Genomic DNA, 22,147 nt, shown 5'->3' on the forward strand with positions numbered 1-22,147 from the left:
CAATCTATACGGTGACCGATACGTGTGTATCATAAATCGCTGGACCATTAAAGAAAACATAGATGGATATGCATATAGCCTCGCTGTACTATATACGTGTATACTCGAGATAGCTAAAAGCATCGCGGCGTTGCAGCTCTCCGACGTTTGGCTGCTGCTCTTCCTCGAGCAGATACCGTTACACTCGCGAGTTCAGAGAGCGGTTAGGTCGGAGCGAGAGATACAGAGAGAGAGAGAGAGAGAGAGAGAGAGAGAGAGAGAGAGAGAGAGAGAGAGAGAGAGAAGAGTTTGGTCGAGGGGTTGTGCAGCTCAGTACCGCGTGAGAAACCAAGAGGAGATTGCGAGCGAGGGTGTGAGAGGGATGGAGATTAATAGCTGATGCTGAGCTGCTGCTGCTATGGGGGAGAGACGAGTGTTTTGGGTTTTTGGCGATAGTGCCGGGGTGTATGGCTCGGAGAGGATCTAATTGCCTATTCAGCCACTGATATATTCTATCGCCTAATTGGGGAATGATCGATAGTGATTATGGCGGCTGATTGAGGTTTGGCTTATTCTTTATATTAAAAAGGAATCGAAGAATCTTACACTTATCTTGCGATAAGTGTCTCACAGCCACCTACTAACGTTCATACGTCTAGCGTACGTCGTACACGCGAATACACACACGTACCGCGAGAGAAGCCAACGCATTTCCCTACGGGATTCCCCGAGACGTCGAGCCGCTCGCGCATCTCCGGGGCGTTTAACGAGACAGGCGCGAAATAGGGCCTTGAGTAAAGGGCTCATCGCGCCGATGTATAAATTTCACTTAACGAAACAACGGGGGAGGGATTTCTCTTTCCTCCTCTCATTGACCGGGCATGTTTACGAGCGACCCCTATATTTCCGCCCGTTTTTTCTCCCCCGATCGTCTCTCCCTAATTTCACGCGATTAAAGTCGAGAGTCGTTTAAAAGTTTATTATTTTTAAAAAAGGAGGAGCCGCCGGGGCAGTTCGCCAAGTGTCGTCGTTGTCGTGCCGTTATCGCGCCCGGAATTGATGGAGCTTCATTAAAAACGTATTTCGCTTATCTCTATTTATACCCTCTCTATCTTTCTCTTCAGGCATTTGCATTCTTTCGGGGTCGTCTCTCCCTCTCTACGAGCCGCTTGCGCGCAATTTAGGGAAATTAAGATTATCGGGACGCGATTATAAAGTTTCCTCTCTCTCTCTCTCTCTCTCTCTCTCTCTCTCTCTCTCTCTCTCTCTCTCTCTCTCTCTTTCTCTCTCTCTCTCTCTCTCTCTCTCTCTCTCTTTCTCTCTCTCTCTCTCTCTGCAAACAGCGAGGATAATGGCTATCCATATTACGCAATTTTAAATTAAACCAAGAGCCGATTATCGAGCAATCCAAAAAAGGGTCGATACGCACACACACACAGGGACTGTATAGTATACACTAAGCCAGCCGCCGCAAAAAAGCCTTCGCGGAAGCGTCCCGGCCGGTACTCCCGTTATTAAGCGCGTTATTTAGCGGCAGCAACGACGACACACCGGATTCCAGCTGGCGGGAAAAGAACGAGTCCGCTGCTTTCGTAGTATATACCAGAGGCTTTAGAAAAAAGCCGCATTGTGGACGACGACGTTGCACTGCAGGCTTCTCGTTCACGCGGAAGTCGAGAGAGGCGTTTATGACTGATCGACGACGATTTCGCCGTCGATTATATCGGCGTGACGTTATTCCGCGATATTTTATCATTACCAGTATACGCTGTGTGAGAAAACCCGTTTATGCATTGCAAGCAGGAACTGCTGAACAATGATCAATCTCGCGCCAGCCAGCTCTCCGCTGTGCGAGAAGATGCCGAGAGATTATTTTTCAGAATCACTGTATATACCCCCTGTGCTATTGTTATATCCGTTTCCGGCCGTCGGGGAAGCAGAAAAGTCGAGAACCTTTTTCGCAGATGAAGACAAAACGCCAAGAGAAAGCAGACACTGCGCTAACTCTCGCACATAACCTCGGGGGCAGGCTCTCAGAGCGTGAATAAAAATAAAAAAAGGGAAAAACACGTACCTCCGGGAGAGAGATTCGCGCAGAAGGAAGTGCCGAGTGTGTGTCGTCATATGCGATGGCATATATCGATCTCGGCGTCTTGACCCACTTGCCCGAGAATTAATAAGCCCGAATTAACCCCCCAACGTCGCGCGCTAAGTACATCGTCAGCGCCGCCTATATTCGTATACAGCGTAACAGGTTAACTGATTGCCGAAAAGTGCCGGCAATTTGATTCACGCTGCAGCGCGCGAGCAGCCTTAGTTAATCCAATAAAACCCCGACTATACAGTTCTCTATATACGGCGTTTAATCTCCGAAGTGCTAACGACTTTCTCCGCTGCTGCTGCTGCTACGCGACGTCGACGTCTCGAGATTTCCCGCGAGAGGAGAGAGGAGGGAACTGAGCAAGTTTCGCGGCTATTATCTCCGATTGCGAGACACGCGGCGAATCGGAAGCGTTATGCGGTCGTGTTGGTTTGATTGGATAATTAATGCGGCCGCGCTTTAATTATCCCTCGGCGGATATGATGAATATGTACCCCTTCGAGAGGAGGGGAGTTACTTGCGTGTGTGTGTATGTGTGGGGGGGTATACATTAGAATATAGATGCGTCTTTCTGCAAATTCATGCGGGGCTGCTGCTGCTGCTGGGATGATGATGATCGGGAGTATCGTGTTTGCCGGAGACAAATATTCGGAGGGTTGCGTTTGGCATATGCGATTGAATTTGATCGACTAATATGCTTAATATTTCAAAAAGCATTATATTGCGTAAAAAAAGAACATCGCTCGTTCGAGTGGGGAAATAAAGAGCCGAGCATTCCTCGAGGCCGATAATCCTTAAAATTGCAAAATCCCGTATTGTTCCCCTCTCGGATATCCATCTGAGCTCGTCCCGGAGTACATCCCACACCTCCTTCACTTTCTCGCTCCCATTCAATTCTCTCTCCGCTATCAGCTCGAACTCGATCTACCGCAGCGGTATGCGCGCACTCTTTCACCTCGCGGCACACACACACACACACACACAACGCGGCTCTCGTTTCCTCCCCCGTTCAATCAATTCATCCTCCTCTTACCGCCTCTCGCCTATCGCATCGGACGATCCCAGATGTGTTTATTCGTCATCGTAACTCTCGCGTGCAATATGATGGCAATTCGTGAAATTCCACGTACCTCTCTCACGCTTGTTGTTGTGTGCCGCGAAAACTTGTACAACGTAACGACACAATGGAGCCAGTGAAATTCCCCGTATAACTTTCATCTCCCACACGCGAAAGTAAATTAACACGTGCTCGCACCTGTCGAACAATACACGAGCGCCGAGTCATCGTCGCTAAAAAGAGAGGTCATCGAGCGAGTGTGCGTAGAGTCATACTCGAGATCGAATTGCGCGTATCGGCGTGTCAAAGCGACGGTATAATGGAGCAGCTCGTCGGCGTTAATTTTCGAATCAATTTTCGCTCTTCGTATGCAACGCACAAAGGAGAGATGCTGCCGGTGTCACGTGCGAAAAAATCTCATTCGGTACACAAAAGGCGACGATTCTCTTTTACTTCTTCTTCGAAATCGCTCATCTTACGCGAGCGAGAGGAAGATAAAGAGGCGGAGAAGATTCTAAGGAGGAGCGGCACATCTCTCTCTGAAAACCTCAGACACACGCGTACTGCTGCTGCAGGTGGGGCAGTGCTTTCTCTCTCCCGAGCCGAGGGCGAGCGTTAACCCGGTAGCCTACTTCGCCGAGTCAAGGCTTTCGAAAATACGTGCTCGAGGCGCTATACTAGCACATCCTTTCCGCTATTAGCTTTTCTCTCGCTCTCGTGTACCTACTCTCTCTCTCTCTCTCTCTCTCTCTCTCTCTCTCTCTCTCTCTCTCTCTCTCTCTCTCTCTCTCTCTCTCTCTCTCTCCCTCTTGCTCCTGTCCTGCTGGATATAAAGGAGAGCTGGCGAATTTTCGGCTCTTTTCATACTCCGACACGGCCTGCTGTATGGTTCGTTGACCTCAGAGCTTCGAGGTGGTTTCTATCCTTATATATAGTTGCGCGAGTGTCTCTTTTGTGCGCGCGAAGAGAGAGAGAGAGAGAGAGAGAGAGAGAGAGAGAGAAGCGCGTCCGATGGTTTTATTATAGAATCTCGTTTAAATGGGAGTAGGTGGGATGAAAGAGAAAAGGACGGCTCGCTCTCTCGTATTATTTGTTCGCTCTATGAATAAGGAATGAGCTGCTGCGAGAAAAGAGTGTGACGGTTCCGAGAGCTCTTCCGCGTTGGAAGCGAAGATAGCTTCGTTTTCGTCTATTGTACTCTGTGTATTACGTTTTCGCGTTTAATCAGAGTATAGCATGTGTATATATACACGTGGGTGTGGCCTTTTTTTTTCGAACGACGATGACGACGACGAGAGAGAGAGAGAGATCGAAAGTGGGCGATAGTATACACACGCCCTTTTTCGGTTATTAATGCGGACGGGCGGGAGAGCAATTTGGAAAGTCGCATTAGTCGTAATGGCAGTTTTTCTTCTTTCCGTATATAACGACGTGTCTAAAAAAAATTAGATACCTTATAAGTACGTTATAGAACTTCCGTAGAGAGAGCGAAATGACACTCTCTCTCTCTCTCTCTCTCTCTCTCTCTCTCTCTCTCTCTCTCTCTCTCTGGGCGGGAGGAGGAAAAGCCTAAAATAATTTCGAAGCGGAGCGCGCGCGAAAAGCAATCCAGAAAATATTTAACCTAGCGGCTTTTGCGGCGCTCTATTAATATTTTCATATGAAAAGCTTTTCATCGCAGCCATCCGCTTTCATCGAGGCCCCGGTGCTCTCTGCAGATTCGAAATTAATCGAGAGGGCTGCTCGCGCGCAGAGTCCTTAATTGCTAGTCGTTTTTAGCGCTCGTCGCTCGCTCATATAAATAGAAATATCGTGGTAAAAAAATATATAAAAAAAAAAAATAAAAAAATAAAAAGTTTACTCACCACCTCGGCAACGTTGCCGCAGCCCTCCCTCATGCCATCTCCGTCCGTGCGTCCTCCTGGAAATTGGAAAATTTTGCAGGCTGTTAATCTATTTTCCATTAGGCTTGGCATTATTGCGCGCTCGCTCTCCCTTGCATGGATAGTTCATATATATATATAGGGAATCGATCGATCGTCAAGTGTGTACAACGGTTTGTTGATTAATATTTCATTCCGCGCTTTGGGCAGTGTAATTGCTTTTACTTCAGAGGCGACAGTGATACTCGTATTGGTTTCTCCTTGCTGCAAAAAGCGTCTGTGTGCAACTTTCTTTTATTGTAGTTTACTCTATTGTTTCAGCAAACTCTAATATATTCAGATTTCTTGATAACTATAGGCTTAAACGATCCATCACTCGACAGCTTGATAAATTCAATGGTCTAGCCACGTCGTTGAGCGAATCGTTGCCGGCATCATTAATTAGCGAAGCTCAACCACATTTGGCAAAGGCAATTATCCTACTTGTCGCGAGCGCGCCAGGCAGTTTTGCCCCCCCCCCCCTTCCTTCCTTCCTTCGACCGCCGACTGCAAAATGGGAAATCGAAGCAGTAGAAGCCCGTGGTTGGCTTTTTTAATTTTCAGCTTATATAAACGCGCTTTTTCAGGAATCTTATAACATCGATTTTCCGCTCGACTGTTATATTCAAAGCGATCGAATGGCCGTCTCCAGTTACTGCTGATCGTGCTACTTTTTTCACCAGAAACGGCTGAGTAAATCGTGTAATTCGCGCGCAAATTTACGAGAAAGCAGATAATACGATATTTTTCGGAAAGCTATAGAGGGAAAAATGAAATCCCAATTAAAAGTTTTCGCTTCCGCAGCCTCCTCACGCGCGAACGAGATCGATAGAGATCCGCGAGAGCCGTTATACACGACGGCGGCAATGTGTCTGCAATAATCGATAATTCGACGTAAATTACTCCCAGTGTGTTCGCAAACTCAAAATTATATCCCCTCAACTACGTCGAACTATCGATTCGGATTTATTACGCCAAAATATTTGCACCGCAGCAACAGCAGCTCTATAGAGCGCCGGATTGAAATTCTCTCTTCGGAAAAGCAATTTTCCGCCGTGACTTTATTAAAATTACAAGCAAACAAAAAAACATGATCTCGGACGATGTAGTTCTTGCGCGCAATTTTCCATCGGCTTCGGAAAACCAAGAGTAGAGCGAAATCGCGCGGAAAAACAGCTCTTATCGTGTACTGCACACATGCGCGTGCACATCGATAAATCCGCGATAAACGCCCGACGCTCGCTGGAGAGGAATTGCGAATAGAGGATGATTTTTTCAAAAACGATAATCCAATAAAAATTCGTCCCATGAATCAACGGCGCCCGAAGCGCAGTTGGGAAAACCGTTATGTAAATATATCGAAACATTTTAATCAAGCCCAGGCGGCCGCGCGCGACTATGTTTAACCGAAAGTTCACGGGTTATTCCAACCGCGCCGTCGAACTTTCCCTTAATGTTCCCGCTCCTAATTAATCGCGCGCGTGAACGCGAGTGTGTTCGCGTCTTTTCTCATCTCTATATTTTCGGACGGAATTAGAGGAGAGAGAAGGAAGAGGAAAGTTCATTGAATTATTCAAACTCTCTTTCACTAATTACGAAACGACGCGTGCGTGGAAATTTTACAATAACGAAGCCCTGCATCCGCTGTTGCTCCCCTTTTTCATTTTAATTAAAGCCCATCTCCTCATTATAAAAGCGAAACGTATGCGCGATATGTGAAGAGGGGGGATAAAAGCGCGCGCGTGTAATCGGGATTTTTCAATTATACCGCAGCGCGAGAGAGAGAATACCTAGCGAAGAGATCGGTTGCGGTTATCTTATACGAGGCCGCGAGTGAGAAATGTACGGCGGATAAATCTCGCGCGGTAAAGTCGGAAACGCGCGCGGTGCGTGTATAAATAAGGGAGTTCGGAAGAGGGAGAAAATACAAGGGGTATCGGAGGAAGTGGTCTTATTAAAATGCTGCTCTTTCATTGCGCATTCCATCTCATTACGGGAAGGAAGTTTCGCCCCGAGTGAAAATCCGATGAATTGGTTACACTCCCTATGCTATGATTTTTTCTCGAGTTGGCCACTTGATCAATTAATTAGCCAAGTTTATTGTTGTTTCGAGCCGTCGTATAACGAGATAAATTACGAGAGATATCGGACCGGTCCCGCTAATGTATTTTACACCGATCGCTTTATCGTCACACAAAGAGAGAGACATAGTCCCCTCGATGTGACTCGAAGCTATAAATTTAATTTCCTAGACAACAACGAGGGCGCGACTCATCCGCTGCATTATTCATGCACGTCTGAAACCAAGCCCTACTCTCTCTCTCTCTCTCTCTCTCTCTCTCTCCCTCTCTATACGCCCAGTGTATACATATATTTAAAAGAATCGAGAGACAAGCCGAAATCGAACAACAGATTTCGAATTATCCCAACCGATCTCGAATTAGCATAGATCCTTACGGTACATGAGTCTGCGAAAAAAAACGCTAGTACGCACATAACACACGCCCCCCCCCCTCACTCTCTCTCTCTCTGGCACGAAATTCTGATACACACGCGAGCATTTCACCTTATTGAACATTCGATCTCTCATCGAAGAGGGCCAATTAAAAGCGTCGTCGCGGGAGGGGCTTAATTGAAGGCGCGCGCGATGTTAATGACGAGGATTTTTCCCGACTCGCACGGCGCTAATGACACAGCGCCGCAGCCACCACAGACACACAGTTTACGTAACCGAGGCACGCGTGTGTGTACACACAACACACAGAGAGGAACTTCCCCTTTTTCCGGAATGTCCGGGATTCCAGATGGTCGCCGCGAGACGTGCGATGCCAGTTATTCCGCGTGTGCTGTTTTTTTCGCTCTAGGGTTATCATTACGGTTGTTGTCGTGTGCTGTTACGCTCGGCGAATTTTCGGATTGCGTAGGGAATTCGCGTAATTGATTATATCGCAAGATCGATGGTATTTTCGCTTTTAAATTGCGCGCGCTCGATTATTTTGGCGAAATTTTCTTGAAGCGTTAATTAAAGCCGCGTTATCGGGGAGCGACGTTTGAGTCGTGATAAAGAAAAAAGTGCTGTCCGCGAGAGGGGATAATTAAACTTCAAGTTCGACGCGCGAGGCATTATGTGCAGAAAAATGCTTTGCTAGCGTACGCGAATAAATCTCCAATGTTTAAAAATTTTGTTTATTTTTAAGAGTGAGATTTTTGCGCTCTCGCGAAAAAATGATTTACAATCGAGGGGGGGAAAAATGAGCTCTCCCCGCGTGCAACAGCAAAAAGTGCATCCTCGCGCGCGAGCTCACCATTTAAGAACAAAGCCCTCTCCCCAGCCATTAAAATTCAAAGTATGCGCAAGTACGCCTCGGCGCAAGGGTCCATCCAACGACTCGGTACACGTACAACTTTTCTCTCTCTCCGCGGCGGCGGCGGCGGCGGCGGCGTCTCGTCGTTTTTTCTCTCTCTCCCTCTCCGCGCGCCGAGTTTTCAAGGTTACCCTCGCTCCGATCTACACTGTATATACGTATATGCACTCGCGTGCCGTGGAGGGGATATAGATGAAGCGAGAGATTTCGGCGCGCTGATAAGAGCGAAGGCGTTATCGATCGTGAAACTGGAGCGCGAGTTTTCGGAGCGCTAGATCGTGGTCTATTATATTCGTTACTCTTGAATTTAATTGTTGCACAGCGGCGATTTTACAACGTTGCATAATCGAGTTACGGCATCGGCAATTATGATTTTTAACGAGCGCTATACGGATCGTTGACCTAGAGTACATTAGTATTATACCGATTAATGGACACACGGCCGTGTGACATTCTATTCGCTACAATATAATTCTAATCCGGTCCGAATGTCTATACGCCGGCGGAATCTTAATGGTCTAATTCGAGAACGCGCGGGAGAGAAAAAATGCTGTATAATGGCGAAAAAAGAGGCGTAATAGTCGGCGGCTATAGGTACATACGCGAGAGCTATTTATGGACGAGCGTAATGTAATACGTAGTTATAGTTGTATAGAAGTCGAAACTGCCAAGGACAATGAAACAAGAGCGCGCTCGCAGCGACGGCGGTTCTGTTCACGAATGCTGCTTTTTTTACCAGCGCGCCTGTGTACCTCTATGCGCGCTTTTATCGTTTCAACGCGCCTTTTCCGAAATCGAGCATCTCTCGATAAGATCTGTACCATGACAATCTATTCCAAAACAATAACCGCACGCGGAAATCACTCCGAAAGTATGCCAGCGCGCGAAGAAAGCAAAGCGAAAGAAAATGTGCGGCCCGCGGGCGTCGAGGATGTCAATGCCGCGCCTCTATATGCAACAAACACACGGGGAGAAAACTGGTTACTCGCACCTCCGTACACACACAGACACACGCGCGCACAGAGAGACGTATATCCTTTCTGGCCTGGTCTACATCATTTCGGACTTTTCTATTTCTCGCCTGCAAGAGCTGCAGCAGCTATATTCGCGCGAGCCAGCGACGAGGTATAACCGTAAACTCGCTCTATATTTTCGCGCTCCCATTCCTCCGCCTCCTCTTCTTCTTGTTCTCTGGTGCGCGAGAGAGTCGAGTTGCAGCGGCGGCTCAACCGTCACCGGGATTTGAATTGAAGGAGAGAGAGAGAGAGAGAGAGAGAGAGAAGGGAGGGAATGCGGCATGTCGAAAAAGGCGTTTGATTTTGCACGCTGTTTTGTTTCGATTTTTTTCCGCCGTCCTGGAGTTCCGAGAAGAGGGAGAGCCGGGCCGGGCATTTCGCAGGAAAACCTGTCCGCGCCTCGTAGTGTGTTATGTCAACAATCGAGCGAGAGAGAGAGAGAGAGAGAGAGAGAGAGACTTTGCCGGAATTATGCAAGAGTGTAACGCACCGAGTTCTGTTTTTTATATACTCGACTCGATCATAAGCGTCCTATGTAAATATGCGCGTCTACCTGTCGCGTGCTTCCGTGTATTATCATAATGAGTCATCGAACAGCTGCGGCTGCTCGGAATTTTTAATCAGCTGTACTCGAAACATGTACTCGATACATATAGGCGCGTACGGCAATCGACAAATTGTGAGGTATATTCTAAAATAAAATGTACGTTTACAAGTGCAGCGGTGTACGGCGTGAATTTACGACGCGATTTTTTTACAACCTGCTGAATGCGCAGCCACTCGAATCAACGTATAAGCACGTACGGAATTTCCTCTCGTGTATATTATAATATTCGCACGTATATAAGAGAGAGGAACAACACACAATAATCCCCGAACTCGTTTCGCGCGCGAGAGCGAAGAGCAGCGACGAATTCCTCACCTTTTTTATGAACCGGCAGAATCTTGTCCGTGATTCCCGGCTCGGCCGTGTAATCCAGATTTCGACCTTTACCCTTGCGCAGGCCTGTACACGCCAACCTTGGCACACTCCTATATGGAGCTGGGCTACGCGGGTACACAGTCGATCTCCTCGCTGCTGTGCGATACTCCCGATGCTGCTGTATCCGCACTATACATCTACGTAACACACATATGCACAGAACGTTCGCTCCTTACTATATCCGCACACTGCACACTCGTATGGATTTACGTACACTCGAAGAACTGCACACTGGGTTATACGCGCGAAAAAGCAATATATATATATATATCGCGCAGGCGTCCAGCGCCCTGCGACGATCTCCTGGTTGAGATCCGTATATATACAACACACGCGCGTCCGACGAGTATAATGGCCGCCGAGTAAGTGAGAGAGAGAGAGAGAGAGAGAGAGAGCCGGCGGAGCGTCGCTGTAGCCGAGGGCGACCTGCAGCCGATTCCACTGGTGACGAGGAGAGGACGTAGTCGTGACTCTGGCTGCTGCTGCTGCCGCTGCACAAGATGTCCGCCGTTGCGGACGTATGGCAGGTTATACAGATATATACACACACACACACACTGGGAGCCGCGGCGAGAGAGAAAGAGAGAGAGAGGAAAAAACGAAAGACGCGGGAGAGCAGCAGCGACGTACCGTCCGACCGGCCAAGGTAAGTCAAACTGAGTGTAGCAGGCGAGAGCCGCGGCAGGCGAATACCGAGCAGCGCGGCGAGTCGGCGGCTCGGGACCAATCGGCGAGTGAGCACAACGGACGGCTCCAATCGGCAGGGGGAGAGAGCGTTCGCCAGGTGAGCGCGCGCAGGGGGCCTCCGCCGAGAGCGTGTATTTACTATAGTCGCTTCGCAGTCGAGCGAGTGGGGATACCTAAGAGTAGTATAGTACTGCCTGCTGTAGTATAGATGTATATATAGGCAGTGGCGGCGCCGCTTTACCTGCACGCGTGTAGAGGCAGGTACGCCAGGGGGCTGCGCCGAGCCGAGAGCTCGATTGCTTTGCGGGGGATGCGCGCCGAGCCGACGTTGCTTCGAGGTAACGATTTTGCGAGGATTTTTTTTTTCCCCCCGAGATCGGTAAGAAATCGACGCAACGATTACCGATCGTCAACTCGTACGGAGAGAATCGGCCGAGTCCAGGTATACGACGTGCACAGCTATATGAGTCTGAAGAGGAGGAGGAGGAGAAAAGGACGCCTCGAGGGGGCTCTCCTCTCTCGTTCCGCGAAATTCTTTCGCTTTCTCGCACGACGCGCCGGCGAGGTGTATTTCTGGGCCGAACGCGCGTCTTATAATATACACTCGTCGGATCTCTCTTCCTCGTTCCTCCGCGAGATTTTTGCTGCCGAAAAATTATACGATCTTTTCTTTTTTTTTTTTTAAGCGAAAAATGTCAAGGTCACCCTTGCGCTTCCACAACGGCACGTATTTTGCGCAAGAGTCCCGAATCGGCGCTAATAACATTCTTTTACTCGCGACTCGAGATAAAGGATAGAGCCTTACGAAATGGCTCGGCTCTTGCACAACACTTGCCTCTCTTCTCCTGCGCGCAGTGTTTGACGTACAATCGTCGCGTCAAAATATTTCACTCGACCGATGAGGTTAAGTTAGAACCGCTGAAAAATGAGAGCTCGCGCTTTATAAATTTTAATAAACTTCCCGGCGACAACGGCTTTCAAATTTATCGCGCCACGGGATATTTAGCCGGGCAATTTCTCAACCGGACACTTACCCCTCTGTATAGTTACACAGTATATACAATCTGATGCATCCTCGTTACGCGACTATAACAGGGACGACGACGGCGAGGGCGGAAATTCAGAATGAAATTTCAAGATTCCTCCGAAAAATAAAAGCGGAATAAAAGCGAGCACGGAAAAGCTCTCGGCGCGTCGTGCCTTTATACACAGAGGGAAAAATCCTCGTCGTAAATAATGATAAAGCGCGCGGACGAGGCGGAAATGCGCGCAACTCCCCGGGAAACTTGGTTTCCTACGTGCGCGCCGCAGACTTTCTTCCTTGGTATAAAGGGGCTCTTTTGTCGGGAATCGTTGCGAGCTTTTTTTCCGAGTCTCTGCTGTGTACGAACGCATTTATCGAATAAAATAGATAATAACGGCAGCGATCGATCTTTCTAAACGCTCCTTTCCTCCTCGAGTGATATGTACGTCCCATTACCGTTACACGCATGGATATATCGGAGCGAGATGATCCAATCCGGAGCACGTACAGGCTCTCGCGGATCGCCGGAAGTGCCGCGCGCGTAATTTGCCTAATGCGCTCTCCTCTGCAGTGCGGCGATGCTGTAAGACTCTCCTATCTCTACTCTCGCGTCTGTACGGGGGCCTTATCGCGATGACGCGAGCGAGTTATTTATGAAAATCCGTGTCGGATGTGGGCTGGGCTTTATCGCCGGTTATTACAGATCGAGAGCGACGTTCTAAGTATACAGGTGTATACGCGCAAATCGGCTGAGACGAATAAAAAAAAAGACAGACCGGAAATAAAGCCACGTGCCGGAGAGAGGAGGGACTGAATCGATGCGTCAGGATTTTTCTGTGGGATCCGACTACCGTGTGTATACCTGCGCGACTCGCTTTTCTGCGGGATATCGTTTTTCCCCGATGCAGCTGTCTCTATAGAGGGAAGAACAGGTGAGACGCGCGCAGCGGAGGGTCAGCCGTGGAAAATGTGGAATGCGAGCTGTGCGGGGGAAGACGTAAGTGGGATTTAAATGCCACTTGTTTCGTCGTGGGTGGAGGGAGGAAAGATGGATTTTTTTCCTTGATTTTTGCCATATCGCGAGGATCGGCTTATTCGATTCAATCGTATACGTATACACTCAGCGAGAGTTTATCGCTGCTTTACGAGTGTCTTCGAATACGATCTGTATAATGTGCGTCAGCTGTTCGATGTGTACACCTTAAAAATTTTATCGCAGACTAAACTTATGAAATTTCAAACAAAATTCACAAAAGCAGCAATTTGCATATATCAGCCGCTCACGAGACTCGCAAATTCCATTTGGCGAATTAACATCAAATCCGCGACTCCCTTTCGCGTGTAAAACTGGTCGTGTAGTCCCGCGGGATTACAATGCGCGCCGGTCTTATGCAAAACGATTCTCAACTGCGCGGCGGACCGAATTTCGAGGCCGACGTTTATGACTCGACAGCAGCTTCGTTGTACTAAGGTAATTGCCTTTCGTCAAACAGCTCGAGGAGATTCTTTTTTACCGGTACACGGCACTGCAGATAGTTGCTTTTTTCGTTCCGCGCAGCGCGGTGTACGATTGCTCCGCAGCACGATTTTCCTCCCTCTCGATCCAAATACGTGTATATATGCGTGTATATAGGGAGAGCACGTGCTCGCCCCTTATGGATTTCCGGGTGTATAGAGTCGGCTATACGATACCGAGTCACGGAGAGGGCCGCGATCGCTTGTCCTTGTAGGTTTAGCATAATTTGCTTTGCTTTCCTTCCTTATCCTTCCTGCGCTGCATATCGGCGTGCAACCTCGAGGCCATAGTGTATGTATACCTGAACCGGAATACGCTATGCTATATACACACAATCCCTTTGACTCGATGAAGCATATCTATGCGAAAACAGCGTTTAAACCAATTCCCTGCCCTAATCCTGTATACACATCAGGAGCATCCGCGTGTGCGCAACGCCTGAATCTCCGTTCGGAGCAGCGCTGCACATAATCACATATATAGCCCCCGCTCTCTCTCTCTCTCTCGGTGCTCACTCGAGCAAATCCTTATAGGTTTTGCCTAATTAAGCCGGAGAGAGAGAGAGAGGGAGATCCAACGGAGCTCGGCTCTCTCGCCGTGAATTTTCTCAGCCTCGGCTGTACTTAGTCGTAGGCGGTGCTTCTGGCCTAAGCATCACGAACTGCTGCGCCGCTGATGCATAGTGTACACACTCGACTCGCGGAGCTGCTAATGTCTCGCCGAGGCTGTACACGTCGTTACGTCAAGGTATTAGCTCACACGGCAACGTCTCTCTAGGTGGCACCGAATTTTCGGTCCTTCGTGTGTGATAATAGCTGACGTTAAAAAAAAAAAAAAGAAACAAAAGAATACGACCGACAGGAATCTTGGAATTCCCCGTCAAAATTGCTCAATTGAATGGGCGCACTGCACGCGGCGATTCGCTCGCGCACGCGATTGAGAATGCAAATCCGGCTTTTTCGGCTCTCGTGTATATAGCGGGGACTACTATATACACAGCTCGCGTGCGCAGTCGATCATTAAAAGTTAACGACTCGCGCGGCGGCCTTTCTTTCGTGCCTTGCGTAAATCTCGCTAATTCCGCGATTCGTGCCTTGGTACAAACGGCCGCGCGAAAATTCGGCCTTTGGTGCTGTAGGTATATATAAAAGTCCGTTTTCGAAGAGCAAGCCGAGACGAGCTGCGGTTTTTCGATGTACACTTGAGAGGCTTCTCCAGCGTTCGCGGTGTCTAATGAATCGCCTCGTGGTGGATTCGGGTTACTTTTTCAGCGAATATTGAAGAAAAAAATTTATCCTCGTGTAATCTACTGCTAGGTATGAATAAGAAATACGTAAAAATTGTTTTCGATATAGGTGCGTAGGAGCTGCGGAGATGCACCTTACTCGCGCTGCTCGTCGGTTGGGCCGATTAAAGCGCTGTTTGCTTTTGATTTCGGGCTATCGTCGACGATTAGATTGTGCGGCTAAGAGTGCGCATTCCGGAGACGAAATTTCCTATCCCCAGTGCGGAGAGGGAAAAACGAGCGTGTATGGTAATACGTGCATTCGCGGTATATTACAGGGGGAAGAGGTCGAAAGAAGTTATTGCGCTCATTAGCGAAATTGGCGGCGGCTGGCTTTGAGCGAGATATGTGTGTGTGTGTGTGTAGGGTATATGCATTTTTGGCGAGATGCCGTGGATTTTTCTTAATCTCGTTTTCCACGTGCATGTGAGTGTGTGTGTGTATAGGGCTTCTTAGATGTGGCTTCTTTTTTGCCTCCGCGGCTGCCGAGTTGTGGTTTTGGCAATGCAGATGTCTCCGCGCTGGCTTGCGGTTGATATGCCAGTTTCTGCTTCTGAGCGTTTTATGTATTTGTAGGATATTTTAGCGGAGCTCGCCAGCGGTCGGCCACATTATTCTATTCTATTCTATTTAATGTAATAATTATTATTATTAACAGTTATAGTGTAAACGGCCCAAGCAGTGAGCCAAACTGCCAAACCAGGCAGTTTTAACACAGTTCCAGAGAACCGCTATATCTAGTGCGTGAGCGTAGATAACGATGAGGAGAATCGAAAAGATACCTATGCGCCACCTATATTCGCTGGTCGGAGACTTGTGCATCATTCGATGATATAAGTTCAAAGTTTTTCTTTCCCCGACGCAACAAACAAAGAAGCGTCAGTCGCATCAATAACCAAAACAAGGGACAATAAGACGACAACCTGTCGTACAGCGTGTCCAGCCATTTGCCGGAATCCTCATGGGCCGTCTAGGCGCGAACCGCAACAGCATATAGATCGCGTGCACGGGGGCCACCGCCGCCGCATATTTGAATAATGCGAGAGAGCCGCCGGCGCCCCCGAATACCCTTTCTCGATTGCGGAGGCTTCAGGGGAGCCACTTGTGCGCCTCGAACGCATCAGAGAGTATACCGCGTTTTGCGCTGTACGTGGGAATTATCGCGAAGGACTTGACGCCCGATGCTGCGTATGTATGGGGAAAAATTCGTGAGAGGTTGGAATTTCGTGGGAGATTGCGTTGTATATAAGGAATCCAGCGCGCGCATTTTGTATTATTTACCCGCGCGCGTTTGAAAATGCCGCGGGAAGAGAGAATGTACGTATATCTGGGGCGTGATTAAATATTCCGAGAGAATCGGATACTCGCGCGGTTTATTTACGAGCCGATTTTTATCTTTCGAATTTTTTACCCTGTTCTGTACGTTTATTGTGATTTTTCAGTCCGAAAGACAGATGCGCGAGGGTTTATATTCAAACTCGTTCGTTTCAAGCTCAAAAATTGAAAAATAATGTCGCTTCGAAAAACGTTTCAACATCCAAACGTCAGCCAGCCCTTTTCGCCCAATTTTACAGGCGTATCTCAGCCTGTTTTCGAGCTTATCGGACACAAAGCCCGTCGTTTTCCGTCCGGCCAACTGCACAACAATCGAAATGAAATTTAAAACCGCCGATAAAACCTTAATTTCGCCTGTCCGGAAGAGCGCGTCGAGAAAAACCGGATTGAATTATCAGCGGCAAATTGGAAACAACAAGTTCGTTTGACCACTGCGCATGAAAAATTCGCTCGGCGACGCATCGATTAAACACCCCCGCTTTCACTCTGATGAGTTTTCATTTGAAAATCTCTTTCGAGTGAGTTTATCGAATCAGAGCTTGGAAAAGGCCTCTACGCGGATATGCGCAATGGCGATGAAATTACGGGAATCTCCGATCCCGAAGGGTCACATCTATACGCGTTTGCTTCCAATCAGCTGATTCCGGAATAGAAATAAGCAAATACACGCGAACGAGTGGAAAAAGGCGCTTTTGACCCTTTGAACTTCGAGAGCGCGGGTTAATTGATGAACGTCATTATCGTTGGACTGATCGGTCGCAATTTGTCCTCAAAATCATAATTCGCGATATTGTGTACCAGTATACTCTTAATTATGCACGTACACAACGGAACACAAAACGGCAGAGACGGCGTGTCGGTATGAAATACGAGAGACGATAAAAAAGCAGATGTTACGTCCCCAGAGAGTCAGAGAGCAAGAGAAGCGAAAGAAATAAAACACGAATTTGGACATAAAGCGCCTATATACTCCCTTCTGGATTCGCGCGGAGACGACACCCCTAAAAAGCCTCGACATTAGCTATCCCGAAATCAATATAGACGTCGAGGTCACGTCTGCATTACGACCGCGTATACGAAATATAAAAACGACGAGTGTATGTGTGCTACTGCTGTCCCCCGTCAAAACGAAATGGATCCGGCTCTCGAGATACGGCTTTGTGCAGCGAAATTTTTCGGCTGACCTCGTACATATTCAAAATAAACAATATGCCGTCGTCGAGGATGGGGATACTTTGCTAAATTGCATGGCTCTCCTCAAGGGCCGTCTCTTCCGCTTGTACTACATATATATATATATATATATATATATATATATATATATATATATATATATATATATATATATATATATATATATATATATATATATATATATATATATATATATATATATATATATATTCGAGAGAGGAGACATTCGTTTTGATGAATCTCCTCTGGAGCAAGTGCTGTTGAATTTCGAATTTTTAACGAATCCCGCCCTCTCTCGACGAGTTAAACTTTCATGGGTTTTGATTAATTAGGAATTATACGACTGCGATATATAAGGGGCAGAGGCTCGCGACGAACGATTTAATTATTCATCGGGGGCAAGTTACGACGTGCTGACATATTGAACAGCGCTTTAGGTACTTTGAACGATTGAATTTCAATGTGCTGAGCCTGCACTCGGCGACGACTTTATCGTATGCTTCCTTTTTTCAGAGGGGGAACGTGATGTACCGCAACGTTTCGTAGTTTCGGTCATGGCGTGTAAATATTAATCGCTTATACGAGGTTGTGAAAAATTAAAAAAAAAAATAAAATACTGAGAGAACCTCAGCAGTCCCACCTGTACGCAAAGAATAAAGTCCCCGAATGTTCCGAATAATTCCATAAATACTTTCGAAAGCATATAACACACTTAACCGCGGGAACTTTGACCGCCGATATCGTCGTGCAGCTGCGGCGAGAGTCGCAAAAGGGCTTGTATAACCGTAAAATTTTACGACGACTCGTCACAGCTCGGTCATTACACCTCTTCCTTTATTTCCGGCGAAAATTGCGCAGCTCTTTGAAGTGAGCCATGAATTTATCGAAATTCCTCGGGTGAGATGAAGAGCAGCGCGTATGTGCTAGTATAAAAAAAAATCGTCCTATACTCGCTAGAAACTATTTCAAAGCACGTGTATATAGACGTAGGCTACACAATGGAATAAAAGCGGACCCTATATACAAATTGCTATCCGCATTCTCGTCTCGCTAACGCAATTCCGCAGTCGCAGTGGCAGAGCTATTTAAATCGAGTAGGTATAACAGTAGCAAGCTGTAAACTGTTATTTCGCGCTTACACACACACACACACAGAGAATCACAGAGCGTCGTTATCTAGAAGTAGATGTGCAAATATCGCAGCACAAAGGAGTAAGCTCGACGCTGCGCCGTGTTCGAGTTCGTTAGCGCGGAAAGAAGGGAAAATCGTCGGCACACGTGTATTTGCACTGAGAGCCGGAAGAGAGAGAGAGAGAGAGAGAGAGAGAGAGAGAGAATTGTTCAACATGGGTAAATAACTGAAAATCGTCTGCTAATTCGATTTGCCCAGGCGTAGCCGACGCCGCGCACGTCAAATCGAATTAACGAGAGACGCGCGAGAGGGGCTTCGTGTGAAGCGACTCACTCGTCCTCTCTCGCTCACTCTGTATCCGGCAATTTAATCGATCGGTGCGACTGTTTTGCGAATCGCGACTTTTTTGCGAAATTAAAAAGGGGCTTCGGAAAAATTGAAGGCTTACGCGCGAATTCAATCGACTGACCGAAGTACCAATAACTGTTCGTTATACAGGCTTCATAACTCTATTATATTCTTTGAAATCCCTTTCGTTTAAACTCAAGAGAACTCAATAACCTTTTTGCAATAGAAAAGAAGTACAGCAATATATTCTTTTATTACAGAACATTGAAATATTAATTCACACGCATATAGAGGCCATTGTTTCGAAATTAATTTCACACCCACACACACACACACACAAGCATTGGAGGGGCGTTGAATAATCGCCGCCGCGCGAATAAACTCTCGCTTTTTTTTCGTCTTCTGCCAGCTTGTCCTTCGCGCGAGAGATTTCGCGCACTGATAAAGTGGCCTTTTGACTTACACGCGAGAGAGCAGGTGCAACGCGAGGCGGACTGCATTTATACATGCGCGGGACATGGTTTCTTTTTCTTTCTCATGCGGCGACGCCTTTTGTGTGCTCAGAGAGGGACGGAGTGAGAAAAGTAAGATGCGCTGCCGGAAAAGCGAGTGTTTGTTTTTCTCGATGAAAAAAATTAGCTTTTAATTAGTGGCACAGCTTTTCTTTCGGAGAAGCTGCGCGCGCGAGTTTTTATCGTGATTAAAACAAATGTTTGGCATGTGCGTGCTATAACACGGGTGTAACATAAAATATGCAGATTGTTTCAATGAAGTATTGCGGTAGCTCGTGCGTGTACGGACGGAAAATTTCAGGCTCGGATTTTTAATTAAATTACGACTAAATTAAGCTCGCAAACGCAATGCTGTTTCATAATTTGTATATCAAGTGGAATGCAAATTTAATGAACATTTATAAAATACGTTCGCTTAAATTCTTTCTCATAATAGGGCACGAAATTAAATTTTTGCAATAACGAATAATATAATGTTCGATGTTCGAAGCGCGTAATAAACGCGTAATTTATACTTAAGGGGTCAAGCCTGGGTTAAATCCTGCAAAAAAACAAAAAGATATTATTCTTACCAACAAATTTTTGATTTGATGTAATTTGAAAAAAAATTCTATTGAAAATATATAAAATATACCTTGTAAAATCATTGACCAAAATTCATGACATTTCACTATATAAATAAGCGTATTTAGTCACTTGCAACGGCTTTTTGAAAGATCCGGACCGTCTTCTTTACTCTATTCGGGCTTAAACTGTACCTTCAACATGCCCCCCGGACTGATCGAGAGACATTTCTAAAAAATATGAAAAAGTAGCTAGCAACAAATTTTGTTATCTAAAAAATGTCAATTAAACATTGCTAGCAACAAAATTTGTTGCTAGCAGTATTTGATTTATATTTTTTAGCAATGTCTCTCGATCGGTCCGAGGGGGCATGTTTAAGGTAGTGAAATGTCATGAATTTTGGTCAATGATTTTTTTCTTCGATAAAAATGGTGTATATTTTATATATTTTCAATAGAATTTTTTTTTCAAATTACATCAAATCAAAAATTTTTTTTTTTTGGTAAGAAGAATATCTTTTTGTTTTTTTGCAGGATTTAACCCAGGCTTGATACCTTAAGATCACAGAAAGACGAAGATTAAACGCTGTCTCAGCACTGCGGCCCGAAAAGCTCCATCATAATAGACCTCCGGTAATAACAAGTGAAAAAAACCTTCAGAACGAACGCGGCATACCTATCGCACTTTTTCTCCCTCCAAAAAAAAAGCTCTCGCACGAAAGAAACAAAGCTACACACGTGCCTTCGCGCAAAAAAGCTCCATACATCGCGAGACAGAAAAGATGCGTGCGTGCGTAGCTAACACTACACACGGCTGGCTCATATCCGTACGAGAGATTGAAGAAGCGAAGAAGAAGCCCTGGAAAGAATGGTCGGAAACGCCTGGGATCTTTCCCAGCAGGAAGACGACGTGTAATTAAGCGCAAGAGGCTTACAGCGAAAGATGCTGCAGCGGCGAATGAGAGCGAGACCGCGCGTGAAAGAGAGCTGCGAAATGTGATAAGAAACGGGAGACTAAATAGTACAGGGGACAAAGGAAGAAAGTGAGAGGCGGATATGCTTATGCGCCGCGAGCGAGGGACGACACGCTGCTGCACGTAACCGTTAGCCTCTGCGCGAGCGAGGGATTCGGTATCCTCTTAACTCTAAAATTGCTTCAATTTCGTCGTCGCACGCAAGCGCATTATTCCTTCGAGTCCCTCTCCCTCGAAAGACAGCTTGTACGTTTTTTTTTTTTTTTTCGTTCTCTCCTTTCTTTCGCGCCGACTGACTGTGGGATCGTCGCTGTTATATACGCTTACGCGCAGGAATTTTCGAGATTCGCGTTATCAATTATATCATGCGGTTCGGAGCTGCGTGAGAATTAAGGAGGCGAGAGAAAGTGAAACGATGGACAAATTACGATCGTCCTCGGATTTTCAAAGAAAAAAGGAGGAGAAAAGAAGAAGCGAATAATATAATGTAAGCGTACTGATCCGCTCGCAGCAAATTCTCCATTATTCAAAGCATCGGCAGCGTATCGAGCAATAATCCGGCAGCTCGCTTCGGATCGAATTACCCCTGCCTCTCTCTCTCTCTCTCTCCCCGGCACATAAAACAATTGAGCCTCCAATTTCACCGAGGCTCTCTATACAGGAAGATAGAACAGAGTAGCATGTACGAAGCTTCGCAATCTCGTTCGTTTCCGTCTGTCGCTGCGGAATGATACCTCCTCCGAGACAAGGTATTACGAGAGCAAGAGGAAAAAAGAAGAGAGAGAGAGAGAGAGAAAACAAATTACATTCAAATTTCGCGGGCATTAAAGCTTGATCAGTCGACGCGCGCGCGCGCGCGAGCGAGTTTGAAAATCTGGCGTGAGCTTTTCCCGCGTCAGGGTGACGAATGACCGCGTGTCGTGTTTCTATTACTCACTTTCTCTCTCTCTCTCTCTCTCTACTCGTGTGCTTATCTCTTATCGCGACTTGAGAAATTTCCCGCGCGACGTCTTCTTTTTTTCGATATCAGCGACGCTGCTGCTATTGAAAGCGAACTTTTATGTAAATTTCAAATTTTTAATTGAAAAACTTCGACGCAAGACACTTGTTTAATCTAGCGAGGTCCTTTGCACCGAGTTGCAAGTTTACCGCCGA

At 46.8% G+C, this 22,147-nt stretch overlaps 1 protein-coding gene across 4 annotated transcripts in view; it reads right to left on the bottom strand.

The window, feature by feature from the left end:
* LOC100123603 (apoptosis-stimulating of p53 protein 2) overlaps positions 1-22,147 on the bottom strand; it is a 114,278-nt gene that overhangs the window by 83,500 nt on the left and 8,631 nt on the right. For 2 of the 4 annotated variants that reach the window (XM_031921099.2, XM_032596070.1), the window contains exons 1-2: positions 10,363-11,075; positions 5,003-5,058 (exon numbers count right to left, since the gene is read on the bottom strand). In XM_031921099.2, the coding sequence (XP_031776959.1) occupies positions 5,003-5,035 (33 nt within the window). In that variant the 5' untranslated portion in view covers positions 5,036-5,058; positions 10,363-11,075. Of the gene's footprint in view, positions 1-5,002; positions 5,059-10,362; positions 11,076-22,147 lie in introns of those variants that run through there. The other 2 variants (XM_031921101.2, XM_031921102.1) reach the window with 1 other exon arrangement.

The sequence above is a fragment of the Nasonia vitripennis genome, chromosome 1 (genome assembly GCF_009193385.2).
Source record: "Nasonia vitripennis strain AsymCx chromosome 1, Nvit_psr_1.1, whole genome shotgun sequence".
Classification (NCBI taxonomy): Eukaryota; Metazoa; Arthropoda; class Insecta; order Hymenoptera; family Pteromalidae; genus Nasonia; species Nasonia vitripennis.